At 44.9% G+C, this 24457-nt stretch overlaps 1 protein-coding gene and 1 long non-coding RNA gene across 7 annotated transcripts in view; one reads left to right on the top strand and one right to left on the bottom strand.

Annotated features, from left to right (window-relative positions):
- Positions 1–24457, bottom strand: part of GNAL (G protein subunit alpha L) — a 202595-nt gene that overhangs the window by 37602 nt on the left and 140536 nt on the right. For all 4 annotated transcript variants that reach the window (XM_045377973.3, XM_065534250.2, XM_065534249.2 and 1 more), the window contains one exon: positions 21298–21395. In XM_045377973.3, coding sequence (XP_045233908.2) covers positions 21298–21395 — 98 coding nt within the window. The remainder of the gene's footprint in view (positions 1–21297; positions 21396–24457) is intronic.
- LOC135968293 (uncharacterized) lies at positions 1613–11712 on the top strand. 3 transcript variants are annotated; one of them, XR_010582967.2, is made up of 4 exons: positions 1613–1786; positions 2621–2714; positions 4603–4695; positions 9899–11712. It is a non-coding gene; the product is annotated as an uncharacterized lncRNA (long non-coding RNA). The 3 variants fall into 3 exon arrangements; XR_010582966.2 differs by having other exon boundaries at positions 1614–1786; positions 10309–10448; XR_012427351.1 differs by lacking the exons at positions 1613–1786; positions 2621–2714 and having other exon boundaries at positions 4539–4695; positions 10309–11712.

Raw genomic sequence — 24457 nt, forward strand, 5'->3', positions numbered from 1 at the left:
ATGTTGGCCAGGCTGGCCTCAAACTCCTGAGCTCAGGTGATCCACCTGCCTCGGCCTCTCAAAGTGCTGGGATTACAGGCGTGAGCCACTGTGCCCGGCCCTGAGAACCTTTCAATTTAAAATCTCTTCAATTCTAGTCTAACCCACACACTTCATGTACAGTAAGGAGTCATTAGCCATTAGTGTCCATGGAAGGCTAATCTTGGCCATTTATTTTCATCAAGGAATAACTGCAATTAAACTTTTTGGCCAAGACATACATAAAGATTTGTTTGTTTGTTTGTTTTTTGAGATTGAGTTTCACTCCTGTTGCCCAGGCTGGAGTGCAATGGCACAATCTTGGCTCACTGAAACCTCTGCCTCCCAGGTTCAAGCGATTCTCCTGCCTCAGCCTCCCGAATAGCTGGGATTACAGGCATGCACCACCACACCCTGGTAATTTTGTATTTTTGGTAGAGACAGGGTTTCTCCATGTTAGTCAGGCTGGTCTTGAACTCCCGACCTCAGTTGATCCGCCCACCTCGGCCTCCCAAAGTGCTGGGATTACAGGTGTGAGCCACCATGCCTGGCAACATAACAATTTTGTTAGTTTAAGCTAGTGTCTTTAGTTAGGAAGCAAAATGGTATTAGAAATCAAATATAACTTAACTTGGTGAGTCCTACTAGAAATAGTTTATTTTTAACATCTTTTTATTTCTTTCCTTTTTTTCTTTTCTTCTGATCTATTTATTTATTTTTGAGACAGAGTCTTGCTCTGTCGCCCAGGCTGGAGTACAGTGGTGCGATCTCAGCTCACTGCAACCTCCACCTCCCCGGTTCAAGTGATTCTCCTGCCTCAGCCTCCTGAGTAGCTGGGATTACAGGTGCGCACCACCACTCCTGGCTAATTTTTGTATTTTTAGTAGTAAAAATTTTTAAATAATTTTGTATTTTTAGTAGGTGAAACCATATTGGTCAGGCTGGTCTTGAACTCCTGACCTCAGGTGATCCACCCACCTTGGCCTCCAAAAGTGCTTGGACTACAGGCGTGAGCCACCGTGCCCAGCCCTTTTTTCTTTTTTTCTTTTTAGGGACAGGGTCTTGCTCTGTGGCTCAGCTGCAGTACAGTGGCACAATCACAGTCCACCATAGCCTCAAACTCCTGGGCTCAAGGGATCTTTTTACCTTGGCCTCCCAACATGTTGAGATTACATGCATGAGCCACTGTGCCTGGCCTTAACACCTCTCTAGAATGTGAAAAATCCTATAACAAAGCAGAATGCTTCTTATCACTTTTATGTCTTTATAATGCACCATAACAGCATTTAGTTTCTTCTGAAACAGTCAACACCCTAAAGTCACTCAACAGCGAAACAGGCAACACTCAAATAGTCAACAGTCCAAAGGAGGCCAAAGATGAATGTTTTTAAAAGAAGTGCTAACTTGACAATGAATTTGAACTAAGTCAGGGGTCCCCAAACCCCAGGCCACATTCTCGTGCTGTGTGAACCAGGCCACACAGCAGGAGGTTGAGTGCCGGCCAACAAGCAAAGCGTCATCTGTATTTACAGCTGTTCCCCATCAATCACATTACCGCTTGAGCTCCACCTCCTGTCACATCAGCGGTGGCATTAGATTCTCATAGGAGCACGAACCCTATTGTGAACTTTGCATGTGAGGGATCTAGGGTGTGTGCTCCTTATGAGAATCAAATGCCTGATAATCTGTCACTGTCTCCCATCACCCCCAGATGGGACCATCTAGCTGCAGGAAAACAAGCTCAGGTTCCCACTGATTCTACTTTATGGTGAGTTGTATAATTATTTCATTACATATTACAACATAATCGTCATAGAAGAGCACAATAGCCGGGCGCGGTGGCTCACGCCTGTAATCCCAGCACTTTGGGAGGCCGAGGCGGGCGGATCACAAGGTCAGGAGATAGAGACCACGGTGAAACCCCGTCTCTACTAAAAATACAAAAAATTAGCCGGGCGCGGTTGTGGGCGCCTGTAGTCCCAGCTACTCGGGAGGCTGAGGCAGGAGAATGGCGTGAACCCGGGAGGCGGAGCTTGCAGCGAGCCGAGATTGCGCCACTGCACTCCAGCCTGGGCGACAGAGCGAGACTCCGTCTCAAAAAAAAAAAAAAAAAAAGAAAAAAAGAAGAGCACAATAAATGTAATGCACTGGAATCATCTCGAAACCATCCACCCCACCACGGTCCATGGAAAAATAGTCTTCCATGAAACCAGTCCCTCGTGTCAAAAAGGCTGGGGACCATTAAACCAAGTCATTAGATATATCTGAACTAGGCTGAGCGCAGTGGCTCACGCCTGTAATCCCAGCAATTCGGGAGGCTGAGGCGGGTGGATCACCTGAGGTCGGGAGTTTGAGACCAGCCTGACCAACACGGAGAAACTGTCTCTACTGGAAAAAAAAAAAAAAAGCTAGGCATGATGGCACATGCCTGTAATCCCAGCTACTTGGGAGGCTGAGGCAGAACTGCTTGAACCCAGGAGACAAAGGTTGAGGTGAGCAGAGATTGCACCATTGCACACCAGCCTGGGTGACAAGAGCAAAACTCCATCTCAAAAAAAGAAAAAATCTAAACTAAAATATAACATATGTTTTCTTTCGTTAGTTGATGGAGTTGGGCTACAATCTTCCAGTTCATACCTATGTTCCACAAACATTTACTGAGTTTCAGGCTACAGGATGAACAGTATGGGGTATAGGTAAGTAATTCCCTATGCAAACCTGATGCATTTGTAACATTCCATAAAGCAGAAGTTTCTATTTTCCCCAGAATTTCTTCTCACGGAAGCATCCCCGCAATTGGGAAGCAGAGGTGCTCACAGATCTTCCTCCATAAATTTGATGAATGAGGAATTCTAGCAGGCATTTCTTTCTTTCTTCTTTTTTTTGAGACAGAGTCTCACTCTGTTGCCTAAGCTGAAGTACAGTGGCACGATCTTGGCTCACTGCAACCTTTGCCTTCCAGGTTCAAGCGATTCTCCTGCCTCAGCCTCCCGAGTAGCTGGGATCACAGGCGTGCATCACCACGCCTGGCTAATTTTTGTATTTTTAGTAGAGATGGGGTTTCGCCATGTGGGCCAGGCTGGTCTTGAACTCCTGACCCCAGGTGATCTGCCCGCCTTGGCCTCCCAAAGTGCTGGGATTACAGACGTGAGCCACTGTGCCCGGCCCAGCAGGTATATCTTTTCCAGGAACCACAAAGCTGTCTTCAAATAATCATGATTAATCTTGCCCTAAGTATAATAAATTGTAGCCATGACTAACATCTGAAAAACAATACTTCATAGTAAATCTTAACATATTTGTAGCAGAAAGTGTATTTTAAGATTAGTTTAGGGGTTAAAAGAGAATTGAAAGCCGATGAAGGCTGGGTGCGGTGGCTCACGCTTGTAATCCCAATACTTTGGGAGGCCAAGGTGGGCAGATTGTTTGAGTCCAGGAGTTCAAGACCAGCCTGGGCAACATGGCGAAATCCCGTCTCTACTAAAAATACAAAAAATTAGCTGGGCATCGTGGTGCACATCTGTGATCCTGGCTACTCGGGTGGCTGAGACGGGAGGTCACTTGAGCCTGGGAGGTCCAGGCTGCAGTGAGTTGTGATCGTAGCACTGACTCCAGCCTTTGTGACAGAGTGAGACTGTGTCTCAAAAAAAAAAAAAAAAAAAAAGACTGGGCGAGGTGGCTCACGCCTATAATCCCAGCACTTTGGGAGGCCGAGGCGGGTGGATCACAAAGTCAGGAGATTGAGACCATCCTGGCTAACACGGTGAAACCCCGTCTCCACTAAAAATACAAAAAAAAATTAGCCGGGCGAGGTGGCAGGCACCTGTAGTCCCAGCTACTCGGGAGGCTGAGGCAGGAGAATGGTGTGAACCCAGGAGGCAGAGCTTGCAGTGAGCTGAGATCGCGCCACTGCACTCCAGCCTGGCGACCGAGCGAGACTCCGTCTCTAAAAAAAAAAAAAAGAAAAAAAAAAAGCAAATTCCTCAATGTCATTTACGTGAACTAAATCAAAGAAAGAAGGACAAAGTGCATTCAACACGGCTCTTGCTCACGGGAGGCCTCTGGTGCTTCCTCTTCTCTGCAGCTGCCTATGACTGTGTACATGACTGACTCTGTCACTGCAGCGTTCCCGAATAGGTCCGCCCAGGTCTCCTGTAGATCATTCCAGGGAAGAAAGCTAACTATGAGAAGCACGTGGTCAACAAACGGTAACAAAGGGAAGTCTGAGGACTCCTAGAGCTTTCTCAGAGGGGGTGCCCTAGACACCAAATACATGGATTTGCTCAGGTCACAATGTGTTTCAAAGGAACAGCTGGAATGAGAAACTGACCTTTGCATCTATGTTCACCTCCGCTGAGTCTCCTATTTTAAAAGAGATCTGGGATGTCATTAAACATGTTCAATTGAGGTTAATAAAACATTTCCTTTTTTGGCAAAATGATCTGTTAAGTCTTATCTATCTTAGAAGATATATTTAGTCACTGCATGTATCTTGGCAGAAAGTCATGGCAAAGGAGTTTCTTTCTCAGCAGTGACTGCCTGCCTCAGTAGCTGGATAAGGAATCTTTCATTCTTTCTTCACAGAAATAATGCAGAATACTACATTTCCACAGATGCCGAATAGAATGAGAAATACGAGCATCCCATGCACTTAATTGTTGTCACATGAATAAAACTGTAAGTAACTGGAAATTCTATTTGTGTGGAGAGTTCCTTAAGTCCATTAATATAATAATAAAATAATGCTATAGTTCGAAGGTAGCTTTTGTTGATATCATGGATCCTAGTTATTATGTGATCAAGGGAGTTTGGTGAAATAAAGATATTTAATTCTAACTGCTAATACATGCACTACCCTAAGAAAGGTTTTACTTTCTTCCTTTTTTGAATGCTTTCTTTGATATGAAATTATCAAAGAGCAGCTTCCTTATACCTTAAGTTCTATTTGAAAAGCTTTAATTACATTCCTTGATATTGTGAACACATTATTATTGTTCCCTGGGATGAAGGAAGTGCTTACACAACGCATGATTACAGCTTTCACTTTTCTCTGAGCTAGAACACCTCTGCTCTAAAGCAGGCTGTGCTGTAGCACCGTCCAGCCCCTCATTCCTTTTTCCGGCTGAATCATATTCCATTGTCGGGATACACCAATTTTGTGTGTCCATTTGTCAGCTGATGACACTTGGCCTGTTTCCACTTTTTGCACAATTGTGAATAATGCTGCTATGAAGAGATATTATGCTTACACCTATCTGAACTTTGAAGAAAAATAATTTTTTTTTTTTTGAGGCAAGGTCTTGCTCTGCCACCTAGGCTGGAGTGCAGCGACTTGATCATGGCTTACTGCAGCCTCGAACTCCTAGACTCAAGCAATCCTCCCACTTCACCATCCTGAGGAGCTGGGACCACAGGTGCACACCATCATGGCCCAGCTAATTTTTCTTTTTCTTTTTTTTTTTTTTTTTTACTTTTAGTAGAGACGAGGTCTCGCCAAGATGCTCAAGCTGCTTTTAAACTCTTGGGCTCAAGCGATCCTCCTGCCTTGGCCTCCCGAAGTGTTGGGATTACAGGCGTGAGCCACCATACCCAGTCAAAAATTAATTTTGTACACATAAGAATACTGGGCTATGAATAGTAGAGAGAGCAGAAAAAGAACAGTGATAACACAAACATTGATTCATGTAACAAGTTTATGAAGCACCTATTATATGTTTATAATAGGATTGTTGTAGGCACAGTGGTAAACAATAATTTCACGTCAGTGGTGCACAGAAGTGTACTAGCCCATCATAATAAACAGTTTACAAAATTTGGTTAGATTTAGTTGTTCATTCATGTGGTTCAACTATTGAAAGGAACGAAGTAGTGATATATGCTATACCATCTCATATTTATATGTTACTGTGTCAGGCACTGCATGGAGAAGAACAACTCCAAATCCTATGGAAACAACTTAGAAATTACCTGCCAATTTCCACAAAGATGGTTTTTAAAAAGATTTTTAAGACATATTTTCAGTATGGGAACTACATTTTGAATCAGTATTTTTTGCTTTTCTTTTTTTTTTTTTGAGACAGAGTCTTGCTCTGTCATCCAGGCTGGAGTGCAGTGGCCGGCTCTGAGCTCACTGCAAGCTCCGCCTCCCGGGTTCCCACCATTCTCCTGCCTCAGCCTCCCGAGTAGCTGGGACTACAGGTGCCCACCACCTCGCCCGGCTAGTTTTTTGTATTTTTTAGTAGAGACGGAGTTTCACTGTGTTAGCCAGGATGGTCTCGATCTCCTGACCTCGTGATCCGCCCGTCTCGGCCTCCCAAAGTGCTGGGATTACAGGCGTGAGCCACCGCGCCTGGTCTGCTTTTCAATTTCATTTCTTCTGCCTCTCTTAAACTGATTTTAAAAAAGACAAAGTAAGTACATGCACAGTCTGAAATGCTATGGATCTCATACTGCATCCCGTCAGGAGCATCCCCACACTGTCACGATGCGTGGCACGTGGATGAAACATAATGCATCTTACCCCCTTGGTATTAAATAAGAAGGCCCTGAAATTAGGCAGACTGGAATGATCAGCAGTCTCCAAATTAATTTTACTGAAGTGTCCAAGTAAAGCTCTCACAAGCCAGTTACAACAGGGAGTCTTGATTAAAGTGCACAATTCAATGACTTTTTTGTTGCATATTCAAAGTTGTGCAACCATCTCCACAATCCCTTTTAGAACATTTTCATCACTCCAAGAGGAAACACTGTACCCATTAAAGCGATTCCTCATCCCCCAAGTCCACTTGGCTCCATGCAACATTAATCTACTCTGTCTCTACAGATATACCTATTCTGGACATTTCACATAAATGAAATGATACCATATGTGGTCTTTTGTGTCTGGCGGCTTTGACTTAGCATAATGTTTCCAAGGATCATCCATGTTGTAGCATGCATCAGGACTTCACTCCTTTTTGTAACTGAGTAACATTCTATTGTGTGAATGGGCCACATTTTGTTTATGCATTCTTCGGTTGATGGGCATTTAGGTTGTTTACACTTTTTTTTTTTTTTTTTTTTTTGAGACAGGGTCTCATTTTCTCACCCAGGCTGGAGTGCAGTGATGCAATCTTGGCTCACTGAAGCCTCGACCTCCTGGGCTCAAGCAATCCTCCTACCTCGGCCCCCCAAGTAGCTGGGACTGCCAGTGTGCATCATCATGCCTGGATACTTTTTCGTAGAGAAGGGATTTCACCATGTTGCCAAGGCTGGTCTGAAACTCCTGAGCTCAAGTGATCCACCCAGCTTGGCCTCCAAACTGCTGGGATTACAGATGTGAGCCACCATGCCCAGTCTGTTTAAACTTTTTTTTTTTTTTTTTTTTGAGACAGAGTCTGGCTCTGTGGCCCAGGCTGGAGTGCAGTGGCCGGATCTCAGCTCACTGCAAGCTCCGCCTCCCGGGTTTACGCCATTCTCCTGCCTCAGCCTCCCGAGTAGCTGGAACTACAGGCGCCCGCCACCTCGACCGGCTAGTTTTTTGTATTTTTTAGTAGAGATGGGGTTTCACCGTGTTAGCCAGGATGGTCTCGATCTCCTGATCTCGTGATCCGCCCGTCTCGGCCTCCCAAAGTGCTGGGATTACAGGCTTGAGCCACCGTACCCGGCCTTGTTTAAACATTTTGATTACTATGAAAAATGCTGCTATGAGTATTTGTCTACAGGTTTTTGTGTGGATGTATATTTTCAATTCTCTTGGACATACACTTAGGAGTGGAATTGGTGGGCCATGGGGCAACTGTGTTTAATGTTTTTTAGAGCTACCAGTTGGTTTTCCAAACTGGCTGGACTATTTTACATTCCCACCAGCAGTATACGCGGATCGCAATTTCTCCACATCCTCAGCAACACTTGTTTTATCTGGCTTTTTGGGCACAGCCATCCTACGGTTATGAAGTGGAATGTCACAGTGGTTTTGCTTTGCATTTTCCTAATGGCTAAAGATGTTGAGTGTCTTTTTGTGGCTGATTAGCCATTCATCTATCTTACTTGAGAGATGTCTATTTAGATCCTTTGCTGATTTAAAAATTGGTTTACTTACGTTATTACTGAGTTGTAAGAGTTCTTTATGATTCTAGATACAAGTCCTTTATCAGATGCATGATTTATAAACACTTTTCCCCTTTGTAAGCTGTCTTTTCACTTTCTTGAACCGTAAGGACCTCTGTATGTACATAAAAAGCTATCTTGGACTGCGTGTGGTGGCTCATGCCTGTAATCCCAGCACTTTGGGAGGCCGAGGTGGGCCAGGAGTTCAGGACCAGCCTGCCCAACATGGTGAAGCCCCAGCACTACTAAAAATACAAAAATTAGCTGGGTGTGCTGGCATGTGCCTGTAATCCCAGTGACGGGGGAGGCTGAGGCAGGAGAATAGCTTGAACTCGGGAGGCGGAGGATGCAGTGAGCCGAGATAGTGCCACTGCACTCTAGCCTGGGTGACAGAGCGAGACTCTGTCTCAAAAAAAGCCATTCTGGCTTTCATTTGACAACTAGGTTCAAGATATGAAGTGGATAGAGATGGGAAGTTGATACGAGTTCCTTCAGAATCTGAGAAAAAGGGTGTCCCTGTGGCAATCTCCTTCTTCAAATGCATAGGTCCATGCCTCATTCATCTTTGTCATTCAGTGGCTGGCGGTGTCTAGCATGCATCTGATGTTCACAGAATGCTTGGGGAACTTTTAATCTAAAGCAGTCTCTCATAATCTTTAGGTTTAAAATTTGAAATCCTGGATCAATCGAGTAATAGTATTGTGTAGTCTTGTGTAATCTTATGTGCTTTTACTTCCTCATCTGCAAAATGAAGATAATGAACTCATTGGGTGAGTGTGAGGATTACTATGCTAGCTCATCTAATGCGCATAAAATGTGCCTCCACATGGCAAGTTTCAATAAATATGAGCTGTCTCACAGCTACGCCTGGGTACTAAGCAATACAGAGCACACATCTCTTTATTATTTTATTATTATTATTATTTTTAGAGTTTTGCTCTTGTTGCCCAGGCTGGAGTGCAATGATGCGATCTCAGCTCACATAACCTCCACCTCCCGGGTTCAAGTGATTCTCCTGTCTCAGCCTCCTGAGTAGCTGGGATTACAGGCATACACCACCATGCCCGGCTAATTTTGTATTTTTAATAGAGTCAGAGTTTCTCTATGTTGGTCAGGCTGGTTGCGACCTCCCAACCTCAGCTGATCCTCCCGCCTCGGCCTCCCAAAGTGCTGGGATTACAGGCATAAGCCATTGCACCCAGCCTATTATTATTATTTTCTGTGACAGGGCATCACCCTGTCACTTAAGCTGGAGTGCGGTGGCATGATCATTGCTCATTGCAGCCTCGACTCCCAGGCTAAAGTAATCCTCCCATCTCAGGCTCTGGAGTAGCTGGGACTACAGGTGTGTGGCACTACGCCCAGCTAAATTTTAAAAAATTATTTGTAGAGACGAGGTCTCAACATGTTGCCCAGGCTGGTCTCAAACTCTTGGGCTTAAGCGGTACTCCTGCCTTAGCCTCCCGACATGCTGGGATTACAGATGTGAGCCACCTGCCTAGTGGGACACACCTCTTCAATAATTCTGAAACTGTACCTTTGTTAATAGTAGTACAGTACTTAGTGGTTTTCCCTGAGTCCCCTGGATTCCTTGGAAGTGTTCCAAAGAATTCAGGAAACAAAAGTATTGTGATAAAACCTCACACACACACACAAGTGTCTTACGTTTCACACTGTCATTTGTAGGGTACTGTTGATTTATTAACCTGTGCTACTATGTAACATTATTCTGTAAGCTTCTGATCACAGCTTTACATATGTATTTTTCTTTCTTTCTTTTTTTTTTTTTGAGATGGAGTCTCGCTCTGTCGCCCAGACTGGAGTGCAGTGGCCAGATCTCAGCTCACTGCAAGCTCCGCCTCCTGGGTTTACGCCATTCTCCTGCCTCAGCCTCCCGAGTAGCTGGAACTACAGGCGCCGCCACCTCGCCCGGCTAGTTTTTGTATTGTTTAGTAGAGACGGGGTTTCACCGTGTTAGCCAGGATGGTCTCGATCTCCTGACCTTGTGATCCGCCCGTCTCGGCCTCCCAAAGTGCTGAGATTACAGGCTTGAGCCACCGCGCCTGGCTATATTTTTCTTTATTCCCCCTACATTTTATTATTAAAAATTTCAAACATAAAATAAATTAGAAATAATTTTGTAGTGAATACTTGAATACCTACTATTTAGATTCTGACATTCTCGTTTTACTCTCCTTTTAGGCATTTCTTTTTAGAGACAGGTTCTTGCTACACTGCCCAGGCTGGCCTCGAACTCCTAGGCTCAAGCGATCCTCCTGCCTCAACCTCCTGAGTAGCTGAAATTACAGGCACACGCCACTGTGCCCAGCTTCGTCTTACTGTACTTTAAAAAAAATCATAGATCTATCCATTTATCCATTCCTCAACCCATCTTATTTTTGACGTATTTCAAAAACAGGGAAGACAGCAGTCCACTCCCTCCGAAATACTGCAGCTCACAGGTTGTTATCTAAGAATCAATGTTTGTTCACGGTTTTTTCTTTCAATGTAAAATGTATGTCCAATGAAACACAAATCTTAAGTGTGTATCTGCTGAGTTTTGAAAAGATGCATCTATCTGTGTAGCTCAAATTCCTATAAAAATATTATGCACGTATTTTCAACTTCTTTCAAAGGTGTTGTTTGGAAGGCGGTTCTGGTCATTTTTGTAGACAATGCAGCACCTGTTGAGTAGTCTAATGGGAGAAGCAAGTCCCTAAGAGGCACAGAGGATGCACACCCTGCTTCACCCAAGGCCACTTGAGCTGGGGCTCACCTGCAGGGCCCAAGCTCTCCTCACACAGTAACTGTCATGTTCTCACAGGGGACAACGTAATCCATAACCCAACACTATCAATATAACGTTTATCAGATGTCACATTTGTGTTAAAGAATGTGAAGAGCTGTTAGAGCCTGTTAAGAATTCAACTTGGAAGAAAATTTCTTTGTTTTTTGAGACAGGGTCTCACTCTGTTGTCCTGGCTGGAGTGCAGTGGCACAGTCTTGGCTCACTGTAGCCTCAAACTCCAAGGCTCAAGCAATCCTCCACCACCCAAGTAGCTGGGACTACAGGTACACACCACCCCACTGCCAATTTCTGGAGGCATTTTTTTTTTTTTGGTGGATACTAGAGACCCAGGCTGGTCTCAAACTCTTGGGCTCAAGTGATCCTCCCACCTTGGCCTCCCAAAGTGCTGGAATTACAGGCGTGAGCCACTGTGCCCAGCCAGAAGAAAATGTCTTATGATTCTCCTTTTCACATTTCTACATCATTTAACTTTAAATGTTTCTTGTGATTACAAGGCAACCTTAACAAAAGACCCCACTTTTGCTACCATTTGCAACAACTCATCTGCGCATGTCAGGATGTTCCCACACGTCCCTCCCCAGCAGGAATAAGCTGGATGTTGAGTCTAGTGAAAAACTCAACCGTCATCTAAGACCACTGAATTCCAATTTTGTTCTTACCAACATAGCCGTAGAGATCTTCTGGTTTGTTTATAATAAGTAAACGTTACAAATGTGAATATGTAAACTAAATTTGATTTTATTAAATGTTCACTTTGGTTTCATGTATTTATTTTAATAAAATACCACTTTGCTTTGGCACTGGCTATAAATTGCATTTGGTTCTGCTGGTAGGAATTTTGAGAACTGGCACCAGTTTTTACACCGCACCCTGTGGAGCCTCACATTTGGAGGCAACAGAGGGGCCACAGAGCAGCAGGCCAGAAGCGAATACAAGGGCTCCGGCTCCTCACTGCCTGCTAAGCCAGGGGACTCGCCTTTTCCCTCTTTGCTACTGGCATTCCGTACAGTTCCGTGTGACAAAGCATTCCATTTCTAAGATATACTGAAAAATCCACCTCTAAGGCATCAAAAATGTGATTTTTATTTTACAGTTTGAAGGTCCTGATTTTCACGCCATGAATCTAGGATTTTGTACGGTGAATGGCGAATGTCATCACAGATTCCTGTGACGTATGTACATGCTAGGCAGAGGCCAGGCCCTGAGCCCCATCCTGTTCCAGGCGTCCTTTCTGTACAGGAAGTCCGAGGGTTACGTTAGATAAGGAAAGGGAAGTCACTGCAGTTCTCTACTCAAAGTAGATTTTCGGAGATTTTTTAAAAACAGTCTTTACACACAAAGACATCTGTGGTAATCCCACTAAAATTTTTCTTCTGGATGCCTCAGGGCAAGGGTTCCCAGAGGAGAGCGAAAGAAGCAGGTAACAGGGCCTGATGGCCACATGCGGAGGCATCTGGTCTACCTACCTAGTCCTTGCTGCTACGTTTACTTTTCATAGCTAAAGTAAATGTTATTATAGTGCCCATAAGCAGGAACATTTCCAATTTGGTAGCTCTAGGAAGCAAATCTGAGAGGCCGGGTGCAGTGGCTCATGCCTGCAACACCAGCACTTTGGGAGGCCACGGTGGGCAGATCACTTGGGTCAGGAGTTCGAGACCAGCCCGGCCAATATGGTAAAACCTCATCTCTACTAAAAATACAAAAATTAGCCAGGAGTGGTGGCAGGCCCCTGTGATCCCAGCTACTAGGGAGGCTGAGGCGGGGGAATCTCCTGAACCTGGGAGGCTGAGGTTGCAGTGAGTGGAGATCACGCCACTGCAATCCAGCCTGGGTGACCGAATGACTCAAAAAAAAAAAAAAAAAAAAAAATCTGAAATAAATTTGGCTAGAGATAGAGATCAAAATGAGAGGTAAGAAGAACGTGTATAAACATCCAGGCGGCTGCTATATATTTAATAGGTTCAACAGTATATACAGTAATATGCATATTTTAAAATTATAATTCCTTTCATCTTATTTTTTAAAATTTTTATTTATTTATTTATTTTGAGACGGAGTTTCACTCTTGTCACCCCTACTGGAGTGCAGTGGCATGGTCTCAGCTCACTGAAACCTCCACTTCCCAGATTCAAGCGATTCTCCTGCCTCAGCCTCCCGAGTAGCTGGGATTAAAGGCGCATGTACCACCACGCCCGGCTAATTTTTGTAATTTTAGTAGAGATGGGGTTTCACCATGTTGGCCAGGCTGGTCTCAGACTTCTGACCTCAGGTGATTTGCCCACCTAGGCCTCCCAAAATGCTGGGCTTACGGGTGTGAGCCACCGCCCCCGGCCAATTCCTTTCATTTTTTGCAAAAACTTAACTTTGAAGTTGAAACTTCATTTGTGCTAATAATTTCCAGATTGTCCTGAGAGCTGAGTATTTCAGGACTTGACAGTCATAGGATCAAATCAGTGCCAAAGAGGGCCAATGGGGTCAAGAAAACTCCTGAAAGGTGACAGAAAACAGATCTGGGACTGCAGCAGAACAATCACTTGACTTTTTTCGCTGCTCTTTTCTTTTTTTCTGGGATGGTGTCTCTCCTTAGAAAATTCAAAAACCAATGACTGAAATGGATGTAGCCCTAAAGGAGCTTATCCTGTGTCGCACTGAGCCTAAGAACCTACTCCGTGAGCTGTGGAGTTGGAAGTTCCATTAAGCAAAGTCCGATTTTATAAAGCTATGCTACAGATCCAATTCTCTCTGATTTTCTTTCTCCCAAAATAACCGTTTCCATGGTTACATAATCACTTAGTATTAGGACTTAGAGGAAATGCATTTTGAGGGATAATTCAGTGGAGGTTGTTTTTAAATTTTCACAGTAGGAACTGGAAAATTCAGTATAAAATATAATCTCTGGTAATTTGCACAGCTTGCTCAATGCTTCAAGGACACTCATTTTTACAGAAAACACAATATTTAAAGCTCAGTGATGATAATTATTCTCATATCACATCAGTCCTGCAGCTGGTCAGTGCCACCTGGCTGGCTCTGCCTCACCGCAGCACCTGCTCAGGGACACACAAACGGCCACCGACTGGGTCAAGTGAGCCCCAGCAACTGGCCAGTGGGCCTGTTCGAGGGCACAAGGGTAGGTAGGAATTGGCCTGGCCTTAGCAAAACCCATCTCCCCTGCTCCCTCTGGAATTCACCTGCACGTTACGCAGTGGACAAGGTGCGAGTGGAGTAAACAGGGATGACAAAGTTGAAACGCCTGAAGGCAAGAACAGAATACTTTTCCTCATAGGGCCTCTGGCTCAATACCAGCTTCCAGATCCTCAGGAAAGAAAAACCCCTTTTCTTGAAGTCACTTAGTAAGTTTCCATTCCTTGCATGCCCAGCAGCACAACACAGATCTTCACAGCCTTAGACTTTTTTATGCCATGGGTGCTTTACAGTTTTAGAGGTCCTTATGCACACACACATTTGCAGGCTTGGAGAGAGTGTGTGGGGTTGCGTGTTTTCGGTGGGCCAAGTATGAAGAAGCAGGCCTTATAAACCCATATTCAGACCTTAACCTGGACTTCAGAAGAGGACCCCTGACTCACCAAAGAGGCCTAAAGGATGAGGCAGCATCTCTGTCTTCACATAAGTCCTCCACTAGACCGTGCCCATGGCGAGGCCTGACCACCGAGCTCCCATTGCTTTTCCTGCCCTGGATTCTTCCCTCTCTCGTCGTTTTTTTTTAATAACATATAATTTCAAATAAGACAAAACTCATCATTTTGATGTATGCAATTCTGTGGTTTCAATATATCCACAAAACTGTGCAACCATCACCACTATCCAATTCCAGAACTTACTCATTATCCCAAAGAGAAACCCTCCATCCATTAGCAGTCACTCTTAAGTGCCCCCTCTCCCCAGCCCCCAGAAACCACTACTTGACTTCTGTCTCTGTAGATTTACCTATTCTGGTCATTTCACACACATGTAATCATATAATATGTGTCTTTTTTGTGTCTTATTTCTTTCACTTAGTGTGATGTTTTCAAGGTTCATCCATGTTGTAGCATGTGTCAGTACTTTATTCCTTTTCATTGCCGAGTAATATTCCACTGTGTGGATGTAATCACATTTTGTCTATACATTCTTCATTTGATGAACATTTGGGTTGTTTTCGCCTTTTAGTTATGATGACAAATATTGCTATGAACATCCATCTACCAGTTTTTGTGTGGAGGTATGTTTTTAATTCTCTTGGGTTTACACCTAGGAGAGGGATTCCTGGGTATTTCAATGTTGAACCTTTGGAGGAACTCCTGGATTCTCTTAATTGGCAGCTTGGCCTCCTGAGGCCCTAACAATTTCAGCATCACTGAGAAGCCCAGAAGACTCCTATGACTCCTGCCATGGAAGAAACGACTTTAAGAGGTCTTAGAATTGGCCGGGCGCGGTGGCTCAAGCCTGTAATCCCAGCACTTTGGGAGGCCGAGACGGGCGGATCACGAGGTCAGGAGATCGAGACCATCCTGGTTAACACAGTGAAACCCCGTCTCTACTAAAAATACAAAAACTTAGCCGAGCGAGGTGGCAGGCGCCTGTAGTCCCAGCTACTCGGGAGGCTGAGGCAGGAGAATGGCGTGAACCCGGGAGGCGGAGCTTGCAGTGAGCTGAGATCCGGCCACTGCACTCCAGCCTGGGTGACAGAGCGAGACTCCGTCTCAAAAAAAAAAAAAAAAAAAAAAGAGGTCTTATAATTATTACCTTCTTCATAAGCACTAGGGTTCAAGATGCAATTCTGAGGCTGAGGCAGGAGAATCGCTTGAACCCGGGAGGTGGAGGTTGCAGTGAGCCAAGATTGTGCCATTGAACTCCAGCCTGGGCAACAAGAGCGAAACTCTGTCTCAGAAAAAAAAAAAAAAAGAAAGAAAGATGCAATTCTGTTGAGCAAGGTAACACAGTGACTTAGTGTCACACCAAGATTTAAGTCATAGCTTTCCCAAGAGCAATTCAGGTATAAAGAAAATGGAAAACATGCAGGAATAGTGGCAATCACAGCATGGGGAAAGGCGAGTGTGTGTGGACCCGTCAAGGAGTCAAGGGTTGGCTTTTCCCGTCAATAACACATCAAATACCAGCTCTTCTTTGGCCAACTCATGTATTTCAGACAGCACCGACCGAGCACTGACTTTATGTATTTATTTATTTTTTGAGACAGAGTCTTGCTCTTTTGCCCACGATGGAGTGCAGTGACTTCTGCTCACTGCAACCTCTACCTCCTGGGTTCAAGCAATTCTCCTGCCTCAGCCTCCTGAGTAGCTGGAATTACAGGTGTGCACCACCATGCCCAGCTAATTTTTGTATTTTTAGTAGAGACGGGGTTTCACCATGTTTGTCAGGTTGGTCTCGAATTCCTGACTTCAAGTGATCCACCCACCTCGGCCTCCCAAAGTGCTAGGATTACAGGCGTGAGCTACCGCGCCTATTGACTGAGCATTGACTTTATACGAGAACACCCACCTAGGAGCTGGGCATTTAAATATGAATAAGACACATTCCCTGGAGAATTCAAAACCTAGTGGGCTGAACAATACACACAGTCTCGTGGTCCGAGGACTGCACTCTGAGTCACATCCTGTTATTGGCCTGTTTCGAAATGTCCTTTATTTTATGAAGTGACGGTGGTGGGAGATGGAAGCAGCCTGTAGTTTTTCTAACATCTTATTTGGCAAAGTAAAAAAATTTGGCAGTCCTACATTGGTCTAACAGATTTACTGAAATGTCACTTGTTTTTGAAATCCCTCATCCCTCAATCCCAGAATCTGACCCTAGAGGAAAAACAAGACAGTTATTAGGATGCAAAGGTTATTGCTCCAACATGATTCCCATATGTATTAAAATGGGTGAAACAAGCTAAATTGGAGAAGTTACAATTAGCCTAGGATAGTGAGGCCTCAAGGGGGAACTGGTTTCTGTAATTCTGTCAGGCCCAGGGTTCAGAAAGCTGGAACAGAGTCTTTGGCTAAAGGTGTTTTATTCCCGACAAGCCTGGAAGGGAGTCTTGGCCTGAGGCCCTGGGGCCTCGCTCACAAGGCAGTTTTTATCTGTGGCTTTCTGTCATTTGAAAGAATAAATCTAAAAGAAATAGCAGATTTTGGCTGTGGTCTCATCTGTTCCTGGGAAACTGTGATCGTAGGCACCTCTCTGGGTGTCAGTTTCTTTATCAGTCACATTCTAGCAAGAGAGAACACTTACCTAGTGCTTCCTAAGTGCCAGGCACTATTTTGAGGACTTTGGATGTCTACTTATTTAATCCCACAACTGTATAAAAATAGATCCTGTTAATTTTCAATTTTCCCATAAAAGTAATTTGCCCAAACTCTCACACAGTGGTCGGGGGTGGGGCCAGAATCTGAATTCTGATCTCCCTATTGTCAAGTTCACACCATTTCTTTTTCCATGATTTATTTTCCCATATTCTATTTTAAATCAAATTATTAATTATATCACTATGGTGATGCGGGAATAACTTGTCCATTTTTTTTTTTTACAACAGATAAATTTCTAATGTGACATTGAACAGAACTGTGGTGTTCTCCAAGGCCAGTCTTTGTCCATAAATACTGAAATACTGAAAAAGGGTGACAGAATGCATATTCCACAACAACTTCAAATGCAGCGGTGTATGAATTTTAACATTATTAAGAACTGCTTTAGAAATTCCAGTTGCTAGCATTTTCCTGGTATATTCTTCCCACTCCTAAAGCACTGTGAGTTGAACATACAATTCTGTTGTGTCTTTTTATTTTTGAGACAGGGTCTCTCTCTGTTGCCCAGGCTGCAGTGTGTGGCACAATGATAGCTCATGGCAGCCTTGAACTCCTGGGCTCAAGAGATCTTCCCAGCTCAGCCTCCTCAGCAGCTGGGACCACAGGCATTTGCCACCATGCCCAGCTTCTGTTGTGCCTTAAGTGACTATTTTTTTTTTTTTTTGTGACGGAGTCTCGCGCTGTGTCACCCAGGCTGGAGTGCAGTGGCGCGATTGGCTCACTGCAAGCTCCGCCTCCCAGGTTCACGCCAATTCTCCTGCCTCAGCCTCCGAGTAGCTGGGACTACAGGCGCCCGCCACCACGCCCGGCTAGTTTTTTGTATTTTTAGTAGAGACGGGGTTTCACCATGTTAGCCAGGATGGTCTCGATCTCCTGACCTCGTGATCCACCCGCCTCGGCCTCCCAAAGTGCTGGGATTACAGGCTTGAGCCACCGCGCCCGGCCTTAAGTGACTATTTGACGATTGAAATATTGCAGAAAGAGCGAGTGAGAGTAAGAGGAAAAGATAAAAGGCCTTTTCAGCACCTGCAGTCCTCCCAGGGCTGCTCAGACTGCACTGGTGTTCCACTGAGAGCCTTTCCAAACTCCCATATCCGAGCCAAATGCAACCAAATAACATGAGAGCAACCACAGAACTGTAGTCACAAACGTAAACGAAAGGGTGGGGCCAATTTAAAAACATTATTTAGGGAGAATCTTGAAGGACTTGTCGTGCATGGCAGGAAATAGGACATTTTAAATTTTTAAATTTTTATTTTTTTGAGACGAGCCTTGCTCTGTCACTCAGGCTGGAGTCCAGGTGTGCGATCTCGGCTCACTGCCACCTCCGCCTCCCGGGTTTAAGCGATTATCCTGCTTCAGCCTCCCGAGTAGCTGGGATTACAAGTGACCAGCACCACACCCAGCTAATTTCTGTATTTTTAGTAGAGATGAGGTTTCACCATGTTGGCCAGGCTGGTCTTGAACTCCTGAACTCAGGTGATCCACCCTCCTCGGCCTCCCAAAGTGCTGGGATTACAGGCATGAGCCACTGCGCCCGGCCAGGACATTTTAAATACTTTTTTCAGTAATTAAAACTTTTCGTGAGTAAATACTTTCTTTAAGAAGCGTATAAGGAGGTAGCTAACCCTTTCTATGGTCCTCTGAGGGTGTCTGCAGCAGGTGTACGCTCCATTCTTGATGCTTTACTATGCTTTGCCTTGCCAAGCGCGCTCACCACATGCCAGCAGACCGAACGTGGGACGTCCTGTCCTTGGACAAGGTAAGAAGGAGGTTAAGTACCATCTTACTAGGAGCATCAGCCCTCCTCCTTCCGGGTCTCTCCACCGTCTGGCCTGGACGACCGGGCCCTCTGCTGGGCACTCCCTCTCTTCTAGATGTGCTGTGAGGCTCTTCCTCATCTGAAGCTGAACTTTCTCAGGCCCAGGGCCCTCTCCTCTCTGTGGGCACTCCTCGTGTGCTCTGCATTCCCAGGCTCTGCATACCGTCAGCAGCGGATGACCGGTACACCGGGGCCATCTGCCTCTCTTCCGAGCTCCAGACTCCGACAACAGACTGACTGCTTGATGTCTCCACATGGCTCTCCATTTGGCATCTCAAACTCAGCTTCTCCAAAGCAGAGCTGGATCTCTTCCCTAAGTCTCCTAGATGTCCCCATTGCAGTAAATGGCACAGTGGTTCACCCTGTTCCCTCCTGGATTTCTTTCCTCCACCTCCCTCATTAAGTCCACCAGCTAGTTCTGCCCCTTCAGCGTCCAGCACTCACCTGTACGGCTACCCTGGCCCAACCCAAGGCACCTCACAGGGTCTCTGCCTTCTGCATTCTATTCTCCCTGACAACCTCACGCTTGGAGCCGATGGCTGGGATGGCAGGTCGCTGTAGCTGAAAGATGACCCAAGTTCCTTGCTGTGGTCTTCAGCAGCCCTGGGGGTGTCTGACCCCACTGACCTCCCTCACTTCTTTTTTTTTTTTTTTTTTTTTTTTTTTGAGACGGAGTCTGCTCTGTCGCCCAGGCTGGAGTGCAGTGGCCGGATCTCAGCTCACTGCAAGCTCCGCCTCCCGGGTTTACGCCATTCTCCTGCCTCAGCCTCCCGAGTAACTGGGACTACAGGCGCCCGCCACCTCGCCCGGCTAGTTTTTTGTATTTTTTTTAGTAGAGACGGGGTTTCACCGTGTTAGCCAGGATGGTCTCGATCTCCTGACCTCGTGATCCGCCCGTCTCGGCCTCCCAAAGTGCTGGGATTACAGGCTTGAGCCACCGCGCCCGGCCTGTCCCTCACTTCTTTATGGCCACTCTTCCTTTCCCCACCCATGCTTAGTGTCTTCTCCTCCTCCTCCTCCTCCTCTGGCCCTTGCCATGGGCCCCTTGGAGCCTGGCTCTCTGGGCTTTGCTGGGTGCTTCAGACCCATCCCATGGGGGATGGTGACTGGATGTAGAATCTAGGAAGCAGGAGCTTGGGCCAACACAACCACTCCCTCCTGGAAATAAACATTCACAATGCAGCTCCACTGACTGGTTCCAGACACTGAATTCCCAGATTTTATGCTATGGAATCTCTTCCATGTCTATGAATTTTTAGAGTTTAGAGATTTAAAATGGAAAATATTTCATTTCTTGCTATCCACAGAGTTACATAAAACAACTAGTGAAATACAATTTTTAATTATCAAAACAGCAAACGTATCTAGAACTTCTTAATAATTTCACATTGTTCTAGGGACCATTATTTTCTAATAGTAATAGAATATATCTAACACAGCAAAACGAAATGGAAAAGTAAGTGTTTCAGGGAAAAACAATGAACCAGCCATGGCACCAGTATCCTTTTCCTTTTTTTTTTTTTTTTTGAGATAGAGTCTCACTCTGTTGCCCAGGCTGGAGTGTAATGGTGCAATCTTGGCTCACTGCAACCTCTGCCTCCCAGGTTCAAGTGATTGTCCTGCCTCAGCCTCCCGAGTAGCTGGGATTACAGGCACCCACCACCACGCCTAGCTAATTTTTTGCATTTTTAGTAGAGACGGGGTTTCACCATGTTGGCCAGGCTGGTCTCGAATTCCTGACCTCAGATGATCCACCTGCCTTGGCCTCCCAAAGTGCTGCGATTACAGGTGTGAGCCACGGGGCCCGGCTTTCTGGTATACTTCTAATGTGTACAGAATGATCACATTACTTTAAGAGCCTGGCCTTGATCACAAGGTTCGTATTATTTTAAAATTTAATTTGAGGCCCCTGCTCCAAAATCAAAACATAACAATAACTATGTAAGTTCACTTTAACTTACCAATATGCATATAGCTCTACATAAAAGTCAAAAAATGAAGAGAACTGAAAACAACAATCAGGACAAAATAAACAAAACTTTCGGGTTCTCAGAAATGTTGATTCTCACTGGATTTTCAATTTTCCATCTACTAAACATGTCTCATTTTAAAAGTTGATTTCTGTCATAAACGGTTAATTATTCATTCCTTGCATGCAAGAAACTTCAGAAGTACTGAGAAGGCAGCATAATCATTCATGCAATCATATTCTTCAAAGGGCCCTGTAACTTGTACAGGACACAACTTACTATTGTGCACAGTCAATCAGCTGGTATTCATTGGATCTCTCAAAGCATGCCTTCACTCCTTCATCGTCCCAAAGTTTTTTCACATGGTCAAAGAATTCCTAAAGTTTAAAAGAGTTACAAATTAAAAAAAAATGTGTAATCACCTTTTAAAAAGTTAAAAGGAAAAAGAAACCGCAAAAACTTTCTTTTGCAAGTAGCATTCAGATTTTCCTTATGGAAGTTTACATAGTAAAATGTACCAACTCTATGTTTAGTGTGATTAAAAAATGCATGCATGTTATCATTACTCAAATCAAATTGCAAAATTTTTTTTTTTTTTCTTCAGACAGGGTCTCGCTCTGTCACCCAGGCTGGAGTGCAGTGGCGCGATCTTGGCTCACCGCAACCTCTGCCTCCCAGGTTTAAGCAACTCTCCTGCCTCAGCCTCCTGAGAAGCTGGGATTATAGGCGCATGCCACTGTGACTGGTTAATTTTTGTATCTTTAGTAGAGATGGGGCTTCACCATGTTGGCCAGGCTGGTCTCGAACTCCTGACCTCAAGTGATTCACCCGCCTCAGCCTCCCAAAGTGTTGGGATTACAGGCGTGAGCCACTGCACCTGGCTCAAAATAGTTTTATCATTCTGGAAAGTCCCCCAAAATGCAAATTATGTCAAAGTTAATACCATACATTAACTATAAATACACTTAACAGCATAATTCTAAAGTATTTAGTATTCAGTAACTTAACTCGTTGAACTGCCATCTCAGTCATGAAAAAAATGCATATTATAAGGACAAGTTTTGTCTTAGCTTCTGTCTTTTACGTTTTCTATGTGAGTTATGATTACGAATGGACATGGTTGAGTACATGGATTAAAATTTGGCCCAGATGTATTAGGTACATAAAAAAGGAACTTTAAAAACCACACACTTTGGGGATGATAATTTATTTCTTTTTTCATTTAAAAAAAAAACTAGGAGTTAAGTGTGAATTGTGATTTTTCGTTCATTTCAGAGCCATGAGGTCACTGTGCTCAACTTCACCTACTATTATGGCAAGCAAGACGCTCCGAAAGAACATTTTTCATCTCAAAAGTAAATGAAGGGCTTATGAATTCATATTGGTAATATTACCCAAAAGGGCGATGGACCCAAATGACTACATTAGTAGCTAAACACAAAAGAAGTTCTGTTAGTGTTCACAAAACACTTTGTGGGGACATTCACACCCTGCCCACGGCCGTTATTTGCCTGCCTTTGATCTTCAGGGTTCTCAGGCTCCATGGCCTGTCCCAGGGACTCCTCCTTCATGCTTATCAGCTGACACATTTCTAGGAATCAACACAGATTCTTTGCAGGAAAAACAGAAGGACTAGCACTTTTTCTTTCTTTTTTTTTTTTTTTTGAGACGGAGTCTCGCTCTGTCGCCCAGGCTGGAGTGCAGTGGCTGGATCTCAGCTCACTGCAAGCTCCGCCTCCCAGGTTCACGCCATTCTCCTGCCTCAGCCTCCCGAGTAGCTGGGACTACAGGCGCCCGCCATCTCGGCCGGCTAGATTTTTTGTATTTTTTTAGTAGAGATGGGGTTTCACCGTGTTAGCCAGGATGGTCTCGATCTCCTGACCTCGTGATCCGCCCGTCTCGGCCTCCCAAAGTGCTGGGATTACAGGCTTGAGCCACCGCCCCGGCCCTAGCACTTTTTCTTAACGACTCACAATTCCATACAAAGGTGGATCCAAGCACTGTGAGGGGTTTAATGCTCACAATTTGGAAGGCTGTCTTTGAAAAAAGAGATGCAAAACGATGAATACAAAATTAGGTATAAATCCTTAGAAGGGGAGCAGAAGTGAGACATCCAGAGTGTAGGCTTTATTAGCGTTCAGAAAACCCAATTCTGATTTCACAGTCTCAGGGACGATCTTGTAAGTTATGGCATAGTCTATATCTCTATCTGTCCGTCACCATTATCGACAAACCCAAATGGTTCCCAGCTGACAAAAAAAGAGACATTCTCCCCCTGAAGGGGGTGGCTAAACCTCTCAGTTATCATCTCGTTTCCCTAGGTTTACGTTTCCTTCTGGAATCTTCCTCTGATGCTCCCATTAACCCAGTAAGGGAGTTTGTAGGCTTCCTTAAAAAATTTCCTTCGAAGAGCCATCCAAGTCCATACACTTACACTTCACACACACACGTGTAAAGATCAATCCTGCATTATGCCGTTATCAAGATGGCCATGGAGACAGTGACACCGCTGCCTCATGGTGATGGATCTTCCAGTTGCCAGCTCTGGGTACCTGATTTCTCTGGACACGACAGACGCATAAGATACAAAAACTATAGACTCACGCTACATGAAAACAAATTTAACTGGATTTACTCAAACACAGGAACCATAGATACCAGATTTTAAAAAGGTTCACATAATAATTATTCACTATAATAGGTTTCCAAATGCAATTTAAAAAACGACCAAGACTGGAGTAATTAATCTAAACTTGGCCAAAAAAAAAAAGAAAAACAATATTGCTCCAGGCCCTGCAGGGCGGAAAGGGCTCCAAACCGCGTGGGGTGCGGTCGTGTGGTCACCCTACTACCCAACCAGCCATGGAAGTAAGCCCCACACGGTGCTGACCCCAGAGCTAACAGGCATGTGGCTAGAGGTCAGTGAGGGGGTTGAGAAATTGATCTTTTTTATTTTTAATTTTTATTTTTTGAGACGTGGTCTCACTCTGCCCCGTCTCGCAAGCTGGAGTGCAGTGGTGCAATCTCGGTTCACTGCAGCCTCGACCTCCTGGGCTCAAGCAATCCTCCTGCCTCAGCCTCCCAAGTAGCTAGGACTACAGGCGCGTGCCACCACGCCCGGCTAATTTTTGTATTTTCCTAGAGACGGGGTTTTACCATGCTGCCCAAGCTGGTCTCCAACTCCTGGGCTCAAGTGATCCTCTGCCCTCAGCCTCCCGAGCAGTGGGGACGACAGGTGTGTACCACAATATCCAGCTAATTTGTTCGTTTGTTTGTTTAGAGATTTAGCGGTGGTGGTGCGGGGTGGGGAGGGAGGTCTCACAATGTTGCCCAGGCTGGTCTCGAACTCTCGGCGCAAATGATTCCACAGGCGCGCACACCACGCCCCGCCTGAGAAACCCGGTCTTGAGTAGAAGCCCGAAGCCGGCCTGTGGAAAGC

The sequence above is a fragment of the Macaca fascicularis genome, chromosome 18, assembly GCF_037993035.2.
Source record: "Macaca fascicularis isolate 582-1 chromosome 18, T2T-MFA8v1.1".
NCBI lineage: Eukaryota > Metazoa > Chordata > Mammalia > Primates > Cercopithecidae > Macaca > Macaca fascicularis.